Below are 13,424 nucleotides of genomic sequence, written 5' to 3'. Positions count from 1 at the left end.
CAGGATAGAGCAGTATTGGCACACATGCCATGCTTTTGCTACTCCTACATTCTGGGAAATGACCATGGGGCTAAAAGCCTCAAATTCAGAACTTTTACCCATGGAAAATATTGGTGCTAACCACATATGCCAGATTGACCTTCTTTTGTGCTGTCTTTTTCAAGGGAAATAAGAGAAAATTTCTCTTATTTCAAGGGAAATAAGAGAAAATTACCTACATTTCTATGTACCCCAAGGAAGCCTCCTGAGTTTTCACAAAAGAAACCTTTTCTTTCTTTTGGTTGTTCATCAAAACATAAGTCTATGCCCTTATAGAAAATATTTGCCCTTCACAGTCTTACCAAATTATGCCAATTTCAAACTCTCTGCTATCTTATAGTAACCAAATCCTTGATCACACTTTCAGGTTAATCTTACATTTGGTGGGTAGCCACAAACCAAATTTCAGCCAACTTGATAATAAAATACCTATGAAAACATAAAGGCAAAGGATATTCAACTGACGATTCAAAGAAATATAAATGCAATGAAGCAAATTTTAAAAATCTTTGACCACACTACTAACCAGGAAAACGCACACTGAACAATAATCAGTCACCATTTTTCCATATCAAATCGGCAAACATTTTAAAAGAATGGATAATATAGCATTGGCAAGAGTGTGAGGTAAAAAGCACACTCACACTTAAGCAATACCAGCAATACTGCTGCTTTGGAAAACAAGTTGTCAGCACTTAAAAACATCTAAAACATGTATACTCTTAGAAAGCATTTCCATTTTTAGGAAGCACTCACACAGGTACGGTTACACAAGCCTATTTATTAACATGTAATTTACAAGAGTAACAACTTGTTCATCAATATCAGATTGGCAAGACATAGCATAGTAAATCCATACTATGGAATAAAATGCACTCACTGAAAAGTAAGTTCAGTAGACTTGTAGTGAGATAATATTCACTATATATCACTGAGAAAAAGTGGATAGAAATACCATCTTTAGAGACATTGAAGTCTCATTCAACCTTTCACATTTCAAATTGACCAAAAATAGTGACACAGTAAATAAATGAAAAGACTTAACTATTTATCATTTTTTCTATATGAATTTTACCTCAAAGTAACCAAAAAGATGATGAGGGAAATTTTCTTTACATGAGAAGTAAATTAATAAGTAAAGATAAAATAAGATAAAAATATAGTAAATAAAATTTTAAAAATAAATATGTAGAATAAAGTAAAAATATTACTGTTTTGCAACTCCTAATGAATGGAGCTGGGCAATGATTAAAGACCACTAACATCACAGAAAGCAGCAACCAGGCACTAGTGCCTTCTGATGGAAGAACTTACCACCACCAGTGAAACAGTTCTGCTTGCAAAGAGAAACTGAACCTGAATCTGATCAAGCATTTCTATCTAATTACCAAATCACAGGAAATAGAGGACAGAGAAACATTTTAAACCAGACCACAGGGATGCAATCAGCAAAGTACAGACTGTGGGAAACTATAAACAAACAATTTGATTTCTTCAACAAACAAATTGAGAGGAAAAAAATACCAAGATATGAAGGAGGAATGTATAGCTTAAAATAAGTGGGGGAAGCACAAAATCCAGTCACAATGCTTGAATCCAGCAAACTGTTAAAAAAAAAAAAAAAAATTATGAGGCAATTGGAAATTTGAACACTGACTGGGGGATATTTGATATTGAATAATTATTGCTAGTTTTATTTAGTTGAAATACTAATATTATGTTTTCAGAGTCCTACGTTTTAGACATATACACTGAAATCATTATAAATAACATTTTGTAATGTCTAGGATTTACTTAAAAAGAATCCAGAAATGGGGTACATATTGAGGTAAGGATGAAACAAAACCAGCTGTGAGTTGGTAGTTATTGAAGCTGGGTGTTAGAAAAAAAAAAAAAAAAAGGATGTTTATGGTACTATTCTATATGCTTCTTGAAATGTTCAGATTTTTTAAATAATACCACAGCTTAAAATAGGAATATAGAAAATTCAAAAAATAAAAATGACATGGTTGTACCAGTGCAAATATTTCCCTTTCAAATACCTTTGGTGCATTTACAAAATTAATCATTTTGAAGGTACAAAGATGATCTTTTTTTTTTTTTTACATCTTTATTGGAGTGTAATTGCTTTACAATGGTGTGTTAGTTTCTGCTTTATAACAAAGTGATTCAGTTATACATATGTTCCCATCTCTTCCCTCTTATGTCTCCCTCCCTCCCTATCCCACCCCTCCAGGCGGTCACAAAGCACTGAGCTGATCTCCCTGTGCTATGCGGCTCTTCCCACTAGCTATCTACCTTACGTTTGGTAGTGTATATATGTCCATGCCTCTCTCCCGCTTTCTCATAGCTTACCCTTCCCCCTCCCCATATCCTCAAGTCCATTCTCTAGTAGGTCTGTGTCTTTATTCCTGTCTTACCCCTAGGTTCTTCATGACATTTTTTTTTCTTAAATTCCATATATATGTGTTAGCATACGGTATTTGTCTTTCTCTTTCTGACTTCACTCTGTATGACAGACTCTAGGTCTATCCACCTCATTACAAATAGCTCAATTTCGTTTCTTTTTATGGCTGAGTAATATTCCGTTGTATATATGTGCCACATCTCCTTTATCCATTCATCCGATGATGGGCACTTAGGTTGTTTCCATCTCTGGGCTATTGTAAATAGAGCTGCAATGAACATTTTGGTACATGACTCTTTTTGAATTATGGTTTTCTCAGGGTATATGCCCAGTAGTGGGATTGCTGGGTCATACGGTAGTTCTATTTGTAGTTTTTTAAGGAACCTCCATACTGTTCTCCACAGTGGCTGTATCAATTTATGTTCCCACCAACAGTGCAAGAGGGTTCCCTTTTCTCCACACCCTCTCCAGCATTTATTGTTTCTAGATTTTTTGATGATGGCCATTCTGACTGGTGTGAGATGATATCTCATTGTAGTTTTGATTTGCATTTCTCTAATGATTAATGAAGTTGAGCATTCTTTCATGTGTTTTCTGGCAGTCTGTATATCTTCTTTGGAGAAATGTCTATTTAGGTCTTCTGCCCATTAATTCAAAAAAAGAAACTATTTCACAAGCACTATTCACTGGCAATAATACAATATTACAAGAAATTAATATCATTGGGGAAAATGTCATTTTTTTCCCAAATTAATTAACAGATTTGACCATTTCAATGAGATTTTTATTGAGAGAAGCCTTTAGAAAATTCCTCTATATTTCATCCCGAATTAAAGTTTAAAAATAGTAACAAATGCAATTGTGAAAAATGAGAGAAAAAGAGGGTTGCTTCCAACAATTATGTAATAAAATTAAAATATTATGTAACTGGCATAGGATTGACAGATCAGTGATATAGAATAGATAACCTCAAAATAGACCTTAGTGTAAAGAAGGATTTAATTTTTTTCTTTTTTCGGTACGCGGGCCTCTCACTGTTGTGGCCTCTCCCGTTGCAGAGCACAGGCTCCGGACGCGCAGGCCCAGCGGCCATGGCTCACGGGCCCAGCCGCTCTGCGGCATGTGGGATCTTCCCAGACCGGGGCACGAACCCGCGTCCCCTGCATCGGCAGGTGGACTCTCAACCACTGCGCCACCAGGGAAGCCCTCTTCCTGATTTTTTTCCAGAGTTTCCAAAGCTATCATCTCCCAGATTTTCCATAGTAATGGTCAAAATAGTTGGCTGCTCACTGTACAAAGAGAAGAGTCAAGGCTTGAGACAGTATAGGTTCTGATATGTGAGTTCATACCGATTTCCTCCATGCCTCCTGATTGAATGCTGGGAGTAAGTGCCAGCTCACAGCTGATCAATTTCTTTCCTCCTGTCATTGAAAATGTTTAAAATTTACATTTCTATCAAGAATCCTAAACTCATCTTCTCAAATAAACAGAGGGAAAGTGCTCTTCCTTCTTCACTGATTCCTAATCTAAATGCAGTTTATAGTTTGCTATATACCAGACCTGCTGTATACTATCCATGAAATATAGAGGAGTATAGAGGAGTATACATAGGCTTTATCACTTGTATATTAAACTCACTGCTTTGAATATGTTTTATAAGTCAAGGTGCTCTGTTCATATAGAGCCCAGCATCATGCAGATACACAGCACAGTCAATGCTTCCTTAAACAGTGCTTTCAAATCCACACAGGCTTTGGGAAATCATGTATTGAAGTCTTTGAATATTTCCGGGAAACCAGGTATCTTAGCTTTGAGAATGGGGGGAATATTTAGTGGCATAAAAACAATATTGATTTCTGCAGGATCTCTGCAGCATTTCTTTAGCCTTGTTGTAAACCAGGCACCCAGAAGTGGGTTCCATGATGCATTGTAGCATGTCACATTCCTTCCAAAAGAACTCCACACAGACAGTTGCTTTCACTGAACAAAATCATGTTTAGGGAACATGCTAAATTAGTTCATTCTCCTGTATCATCTTCACCTTCTGTGATTCAAGAGGGATGGAGGGAGGATAGAAAGATGGGGAGAGAAAGGAAGGAAAGAAGAAGGGAAGGAAGGAAAGAAGGAAGGGAGGGAGGGAGAAAGGGAGGGAGAAAGAGAAGGAAGAGAGGGGAAGGAGAGAAGGGAAGGGGGAGGGGGAGAGAAGGGAAGGGGGAGGGGAGAGAACGTAAAAAAACAAATTGCCCTCCAATAGGTTAATAAGAACTGCTCGATTTCAAATCTGAAGACAAGACTACTTCTCTAATGTTTGAATACCTCACTGTACAATGGGAATAGTAATAGATTGAAGGCATGCAAAGTTCTAGTGTAGTGCTTGGCATATAATAAGCGGAAATAAATGTGTTATCTCTTTGCACCTCCTCAGATTCTTCTGAGGCTCAGCCCCTTGCTCTGACACAGTCACAACCATCCAACTCAGCTTATGCTCTGGTGATCCCTTGTCTAGAGCCAACCAATCTGACCAGACACAAACCTGGAATCTGTGGTTTTCCTCACCACTTCCAGACTTTAATGTAACAGCACACTGAGGAGCATAAAATCTAGGTTCTGAGCAGCTGTCTAATGGGTAAGTATGTTGGTTGGGGTGGGTGTTTTAATGGAAGGAATTTGACCAATAAGAAAGAAGAGAGAGGAGATGCAGACATCAGTCAGATAAAGTCTGTCTCCCTCTTTTCCTCCCACCTACTGTTCTAAGGCACTTTCACCAAGTCGTCTGATCAGAGATACCAAGTGACCAAGTGGATGCACCTCGCAAGCCACTGTCTTTGTCTCTTTGAGGTTTATCCTAAAGCAGAAGCCAGCGAGGTAACACTTCACCTACTGTTGCTTCCCGTCCTTAGCAACGTCACTTCCCCCTTTCTCACTTTCACTACCCTGAAAATTGTACCCCACAAATAAAGCATCACCTCTCAATCCTTGACTCAGGCTCTGTTTTCTGTGGACAGTTGAATATGACTATTTTTATTAATAAAATAGTTCTACCATTTACACTCCCATGCCCAGCCCTCAACAACTGGTCAGGCCATCTTTATTTTTAACTGTACTTAAACCAGTTAAAGTCCTATAAAATATCTGTCGTGTCATGAATCTAGTGCTTCTTGGGGCATTTATGCTAGAATCCCACCCACATATTAATATCAAAGAAAAAAATAGCTTTCTTCTACTTCAAAATGTTTCATTTAGGAGACGCAAAATTCACACTTTCCATGTCTTTTCCAGATGTGATTAACTACCCCTACTAATCCCTTTTGCTCTTTTAAACATGTTTTTCAAAGCCCTTTACTAACTCCCACCTTCAAGTCCTAGCTGCTGCCAAAAATAACACCCTTGCCCACCTCTGCCAGCTATCTCCTGCCCATCATTCAGTCAGGCTCTGACATAAGACCTATTCCAGAGGGCCTCGCCTGCCTAAAATGGTAGGGATTATGTAATCACTACCCGTGCTGCCCCTAGCACTAATTTATACTTTTCCTTTATGTAATATACATATCACATATGTCCCTGCTCCAGTGTTTTATGTGTTGATTCCAGTAAAATACAAAACATTTTTGTAGTTTCTATGAGTTATACTTAGATACCTTCCATGATCGCCAGCACTGGAGCTACCAAGACCTTGATAATAGAGGGAAAAAGCAGCCTTCTGGAAAGACTCTCCAGATATTATGATTAAAATTCAGTGCATAAAAGCTAAACAATTGTAATTCATTCATTAATGACCATCTTGAAATATCACTTTTCTATTAGACAGAATTCTGACAGACTGAGTAGAGATCAAAGACAGTACAGGCTCTACCACTTAACTCCTTCCTGACAGAAGGCAAATCACTCAACATTTCTCAGCCTCAGTTTCCTCCTTTGCAAATAGAGATGACTGTACGTACTTATGCACCTGCTGTGAGGAAAAAGTATACCTTAAATTTAAAGCACTTGGGGACTTCCTTGGCAGTCCAGTGGTTGGGACTTTGCCTTCCAATGCAGGGGTTGTGGGTTCGATCCCTGGTCGGGGAGCTAGGATCCCACATGCCTTGCGGCCAAAAAAAAAAAAAGAACAGAAACAATATTGTAACAGATTCAATAAAGACTTTAAAAATGGTCCACGTCAAAAAAAATCTTTAAAAAAAATGTAAAGCACTTGGCAGTCATTATTAGTGGTATGAGTGGTAATAGTAGCATCTTCAGAAACCTCCCAGTTTCTTAACTATCACTAAAAATTATAATGACTTCATCTCAGTGAAATATTCTAATAAACGTCCTATTCATCATTTGAATTTAGACTGTGCTGCTTTTAAGTTTACGAACTTGTATCTTGTTTATTTTGCTATGTTTTTTTGAATTGATTCCGTATTTAATGAATTAGATAGTATTTGAAAGTTTCCCTTATTTTAGGCTGGCTCTGAATCTAAGACCACACTGCAATGGACGAGTTCCTTATCTGTTGGATAATTATTCTTACCAACTAATGGACTTTGACAGCTCTGTAAGACAGCTAAGTATAAAATGCTAGATTTTAAGAATCCATGAAGAGGACTTCCCTGGTGGTGCAGTGGTTAAGAATCTGCCTGCCAATGCAGGGGACACGGTTCGAGCCCTGGTCTGGGAAGATCCCACGTGCCGCAGAGCAGCTAAGCCTGTGCGCCACAACTACTGAGCCTGCGCTCTAGAGCCCATGAGTCACAACTACTGAAGCCCGCACACCTAGAGCCCGTGCTCCGCAACAGAGAGAAGCCACCGCAATGAGAAGCCCGCACACCGCAACGAGGAGTAGCCCCCACTCACCGCAACTAGAGAAAGCCCGCGCGCAGCAACGAAGACCCAACGCAGCCAAAAATTAATTAATTAATTAAAAAAGAGTCCTCCTGCGTCATGTCGGCCCAGGGCGACTGCGAGTTCCTGGTGCAGCGAGCCCGCGAGCTGGTGCAGCTGGACCTACGGGCTGCCAAGGCTTGGCTGATCACGGCCTGCAGCCTCTACCCTGCCGACTTCAACATCCAGGTTTATTTGAAACTCTTCCTGGTGGGGTTCAGTGTGAAATGTTACTACAGGTTACGGAACAATGCTTCAACACTTTGGAACGATCAGAAATGTTGCTTCTACTTTTGAGACGATTCCCTGAAACAGTGGTACAGCATGGAGTTAGCCTTGGGGAGGCACTGTTGGAGGCTGAAACTATTGAAGAGCAAGAATCTCCTGTTAACTGTTTTAGAAAATTATTTGTGTGTGATGTCCTTCCTCTAATAATTAACAACCATGACATTCTGTTGTCTGCCAATTTGGTGTATAAGTACTTGAACAAAGCAGCTGAATTTAATATCAATTATGTCACTAGATCTACTCAAATAGAGAGTCAGCGTCAAGGTGCCCAAGAAACGTCTGATTTAATGTCACCGAACAAACGTAGCTCTCAGAAGTACATAATAGAGGGGCTGACTGAAAAATCATCCCAGATCGTGGACCCTTGGGAGAGGTTGTTCAAGATTTTGAATGTTGTTGGAATGAGATGTGACTGGCAGATGTATAACGGAAGACGAAGCTATGGTGATATTTTGCATAGAATGAAGGATCTCTGCAGATACATGAACAACTTTGATAACGAAGCTCATGCGAAATATAAAAACCAAAGTGGTTTATTCCGCTATGTTGGTCTTCTTTAAGAATGCATTTCAGTATGTCAACAGCATACAGCAGTCTCTGTTCCAAGGTCCTAATGCCCCTAGCCAAGTTCCACTGGTTCTTCTGGAAGACATATCAAATGTATATGGTGATGCAGAAATTGATCACAATAAACACATACATAAAAAGGAAACTAGCTGAGAGGAGAGAAAAACCCATGAGTTCGGATGATGAAGACTGTTCAGCAAAAGGAAGGAATCGTCACATTGCTGTCAATAAGGCAGAACTTGCTAACTCAATCGAGGTGTTGGAAAGCTTTAAGCTGGCCAGAGAGAGCTGGGAGCTGCTCTATTCCCTGGAATTCCTTGACAAGGAATTTATAAGAATTTGTAAATTCTTATTTACAAATAAGACGGATACTTATGGCGTGGAAGACGGATACTTGGCTTTGGTTGAGAATCTTCCTCAATGATATGATTATCTATCAGGGTCAATATAAAAAGGCCATAGCGAGCCTGCACCACTTGGCAGCTCTCCAGGGACCACTTCCTCAGCCACAGATCTCGGGACAGGGGACCTTGGAGCATCAGAGGGCACTCATCCAGCTGGCGACCTTCCACTTTGCCTTGGGGGAGTACAGAATGACCTGTGAGAAAGTCCTTGATTGATTGATTGATTGATTGATTGATTTTTGGCTGTGTTGGGTCTTCGTTTCTGTGCCAGGGCTTTCTCTAGTTGCAGCAAGCGGGGGCCACTCTTCATCGCGGTGCGTGGGCCTCTCACTCTTACGGCCTCTCTTGTTGCGGAGCGCAAGCTCCAGACGCGCAGGCTCAGTAGTTGTGGCTCACGGGCCCAGTTGCTCCGCGGCATGTGGGATCTTCCCAGACCAGGGCTCGAACCCGTGTCCCCTGCATTGGCAGGCAGAATCTCAACCACTGCGCCACCAGGGAAGCCCCAAGTCCTTGATTTGATGTGCTACATGGACCTCCCCATCCAGGACGGAGGCAAGTCACAGGAAGAACCCTCAAAAATAAAGCCCAAGTTTAGAAAAGGTTCATATCTGAAGCTTCTGCCTTGTACCAGCAAGGCTATCATGCCCTATTGCCTGCACTTAATGTTAGGTTGTTTTAAGCTTAGAGCCTTCTCAGACAGCAGAGACGACATGGTGCTGGGGCATGTGATCGTGCTGCTTCAGCAGGAGTGGCCATGGGGAGAGACCCCCTTTTCTTGAAAGCCGTCAATAAGATTTGCCAGCAAGGAAACTTCCAATATGAGAATTTTTTCAATTATGTTACAAATATCAACATGCTGGAGGCATTCGCCTACCTGAGAACTCAGGAAGGTGGGAAGATCCATCTGGAACTACAGCCCAATCAAGGAATGCTGAGCAGGCACCACACGGTCACCCGGGGCATCACCAAGGGCGTGAAGGAGGACTTCCGCCTGGCCATGGAGCGCCAGGTGTCCCGCTGTGGGGAGAAATTGATGCTGGTGCTGTACAGGTTCTGCGTCAACGAGAAGATCTTGCTGCTCCAGACTCTGGCCTCACCGGCCCTCCCGCCAGAGGCAGCCCACAGTCGCGGGGCTCTGGGGAGACATAAAGCGCAGCTGAGCGTTGCAGTCATCGCTCTTCAAAAGAAGAAGACCATCGGTGTTTTAACTCATTGGTTGCTTAGAAGTAGTTCCCAACAGTCCAAGAAGCTATTTCTATTTTTGTCATATTTTGTAATTTTTGTAAAACAAAAGAACCTGTTTTGTAAATAAAATCATCCTAAATTTGAAAAAAAAAAAAAAAGAATTCATGAAGAAATAAATTGTACTTGTTTGTTCCCAAATCAGCCAAAAAATTTTGTACAGAGCCTGTCTGGCACATACATGAATGACTGAATAAATAAAAGAATAAATGAGCAATTAAAAAAAATTTATCCTAAGTGTAAGGGGAACCAGTTTGTGCTTACATCCATTATTAATTATTTGTGATTTAGAGTATCTTCCAAATCCATTTTTGAAACAAACTCTACGGACACCAAAGTGTCAATCAAAAAGATTGATTGTCCCCCAGACTCCTGGTTGATTGATACTTATCTTTGCAATTTTTATTCACTGATCATAGCTTTAGATTCAGTGGAAAGGGAAAAGCTGTGAAGCACTCTGAATTGACCTCAAATTAAAACTTTTATTTGGCTTCTATTCAGGAATGCAGAGAATGAAAAACCCTGGCTCTTCTCTGAAGCTTTCCCTGACACATACACTCCCACCCACTCCCCATTCATCACACCTCTGGCTTACTCTTATCTTTGCATGTATTATAAAGCAGAACAAATACTTGTTACATGTTCTGTGAGCAGCTGGAGGCCAGGAACCAACAATGAATCCATTTCTTTCTCCCTAGTGCCTGGGATATATATTGAATTTTGGGGGTGGGGGGAGATTGACTGGGTCCTCAATAAACATAGAACTATTGAAACGATCAAGCTTGTGATCTATCTTCTACTACTAATTCCACCTGCTTCTTGATGAAAGCTCAGTAAGCTTACTGCAGGGTGGATGTGAACAGTAATTAAGCATGATGGCAACTGTTGAGCCCTTAAGCTATACCCATCTCCGAATTAACATGTAGATCACTTATTAACACTTATGGGACAGTCTAAGAGATGAAGCCTGCCTGGAACTCAATCTTCAAAATGTTCCCAAGGTCCACCTCCTTCATGAAGCCCTCGTAGACCAACCCAACCACTTTACTCCTATCTAAATGCTTAGCATGGAATCTTTACATATTTATGAAACAAGAAGGTTGTTATTAAACAAATAAGCAAACACATTTATGTTTATATCATCTTTTAGATGTTTAATTATATGCTGTCTTATGGTGACTTTTTTCATTATTATAACTTCTTGAAATATCTGGGTTTTTTTTAATCTTATGATTAACTGTTGATGTATTAGGATGGCCATTGCTGACTACCGGATAACTGTGGGGATAAGGACCCTATCTCCTCTTACTATGTTTCCCTGCCTAGTGTCAGCGCAAAGCCTTGCATATATTGAGAGCTGGTGTTAAATGCATGTTTGTTGAAATAAAAACATGCACGAGAAATCTCTCTTTTTTAGTAATTCACATCGAATGGAAGAAACAGCTGTCTGTAATGAATTTTACATTCTTTCCCAAATTCTATTTCTATAGATAATACAAAGTAAAGAGATGTTTGACTCTTGCTCTTAGGTTAGCAAATCAAATCGAAATTATTGTCAAATCCTTTGAAGATTCACTTAAGTAATATTGCTAAAGTTTTCTCAGTGAAGGGAAAAATGTTCAAGATAATAATAATGCATTAATAGTTGTTGTGTCCTTGCTATGGATCGGTACTTTATTTAGTGTTTCATAGTTCTCATAACAACTCTATGAGATAGCTACTATTATTGATGTCATTTTCATAGATGAAGAAACTGAGACCCAGGAAGGTTAAGGAATTTGTCTGAGATAGTAAAGCTCATACCTGATAGGACTGGCATTCATTCAAACCCAGCAGTCACACTCTACCACTCTTGTTCTTAACACTATACTAAACCTGCCTCTGAGAAGTTTCATTCTTCTCAGATTATGCCGATTATAGTCACAATATCATTTAAAATTCCCAAATCAAATTTACAAAATCACTAATGTACAAGGCTGAACGCTAGTGTTCACTGCTGTCTGGGTGGGGATGTTACATAAGGTTTACAATTGTCCAACTGACAATGTGATATACATTCTTTTTTTGTTTGTTTTTGACTGCACAGCCCGGCTTGTAGGATTTTAGTTCCCTGACCAGGGAATGAACCTGGGCCCTCGGCAGTGAGAGCACCAAGTCCTAACCACTGGACTGCCAGAGAATTCCCAAGCATATGATATACATTCTGATTTGAGAATCAAAAGCGAAGGTAAGCTTGTACAATTAAGTCTACATACCCCTTAATTAACTTGTCTTTAAATTGTGGTAAAGAAACATCTATAAGCACTTTTTAAGGTTAGAAAGTCAGAGCAGTGATATAAATTCAAAATCTGAGAGTTTATACCAATCAAAATTGAAAAGCATAAAGAGTCTGTCTACATGAACAGTCTCCATGGTGATAATTTTGCAAAATACTGGAAAAACATTCAAGGTATTTAGAAAGACTATAAAGATGTTTTAGGAAGATGGCACAAAAAATACTTTCTCATGAGCAGATAGGGAGTCTAACTTGGAATTTCAAATTACCTTTTTGTATGATGCATTATTTAATAAATGTTAGCATTAATTTTTAAAGAGTTTAATTTGCATACCATTACTGGGCCAAATGGTTGACGAGGATCACAATTAAAGAAAGATGCGCCATTCATTTTACTAAGAAGAAAAAATCCAACGAAGTCAAATCTTCATCATTAAACTGAATAAAGGCAGCCTGTAACTGCCAAAAATGTAGAACTCCCTGGCAGATGCAATTTAACTCCCGTGATTATTTAAATCAAACACTTTTATGTATGACCCTAAGCAAAAGCTCAATATCTTCTCAAGGAATATGTATTTTTTAAAATACTATGGACTTCAGAGGGGAAGAAAAGGCATTAGAAAAGAAAAGCAAATTAGGGAATAGGGTCTGGGAATATAAATATAATTTGAAAGAGTATGCCATCACAATGTTACACCATGGACAGAAAACACTCATGCAAAATGGAAGACACTTCACTAGCACATTAAATAGCATTTAGTTCCAACATGATTCAGTGTTTAGTCCACAGAAGTTATACAGAAAACAGACCTAAAAACCAGTGTCATGTAGTTTATCATCTAAACAAAATTTATTGTTATCACATGCACCCCTCCCATAATCTTCTAAAGGAAAACTTACTATTTACAGAGTTATTATGTGCTGGGCAAAGGACTGATATTTATATGCTGAATGACAAACACATGGTATATATGTGGTATAAGTTAGTGTATAACTAACTTATAACTAACTAACTAACACATGGTATAAGTTAGTGTATGACCTGCTTGTAATAAGCTGCCAACCAAGCATACCTGGAGGGCTGGGGCAGGGTCTGGAAGTACCTGTCCTGCAAGATGTCAATTCTTCACAAGGATGATCGTTCACACCCTGGTTCTGAACATTTGTTGGACACTAAGTGCAATTTGCCTGCTGTAATGGATGCTTGTTTTCATCATGAGCTTTGTGTAGTTGTTAGACTTAAAAAAACTCAAGATGCATTGTCTCACCTTTAGCTGTGTCTATCAGAACACAGAATAGGTGGAGATTCCAATGGTATGGAAGCAATGGTATCTCAAGC

At 39.4% G+C, this 13,424-nt stretch overlaps 1 protein-coding gene across 1 annotated transcript; it reads left to right on the top strand.

Moving 5' to 3' along the window:
- The first annotated feature begins 7,360 nt into the window (after positions 1-7,360).
- LOC101283374 (integrator complex subunit 10-like) lies at positions 7,361-9,914 on the top strand. Its single transcript, XM_049700525.1, is given in 7 exon segments — positions 7,361-7,496; positions 7,499-8,124; positions 8,126-8,298; positions 8,300-8,506; positions 8,538-8,772; positions 9,069-9,335; positions 9,338-9,914. Coding segments are annotated over 7 exon segments (2,178 nt in total). The 5' UTR covers positions 7,361-7,369; the 3' UTR covers positions 9,881-9,914.
- The last annotated feature ends 3,510 nt before the right edge of the window (positions 9,915-13,424 follow it).

Source organism: Orcinus orca, chromosome 17 (genome assembly GCF_937001465.1).
Source record: "Orcinus orca chromosome 17, mOrcOrc1.1, whole genome shotgun sequence".
NCBI classification, from domain to species: domain Eukaryota; kingdom Metazoa; phylum Chordata; class Mammalia; order Artiodactyla; family Delphinidae; genus Orcinus; species Orcinus orca.
This window is presented reverse-complemented; position numbering and strand designations above follow the sequence as displayed.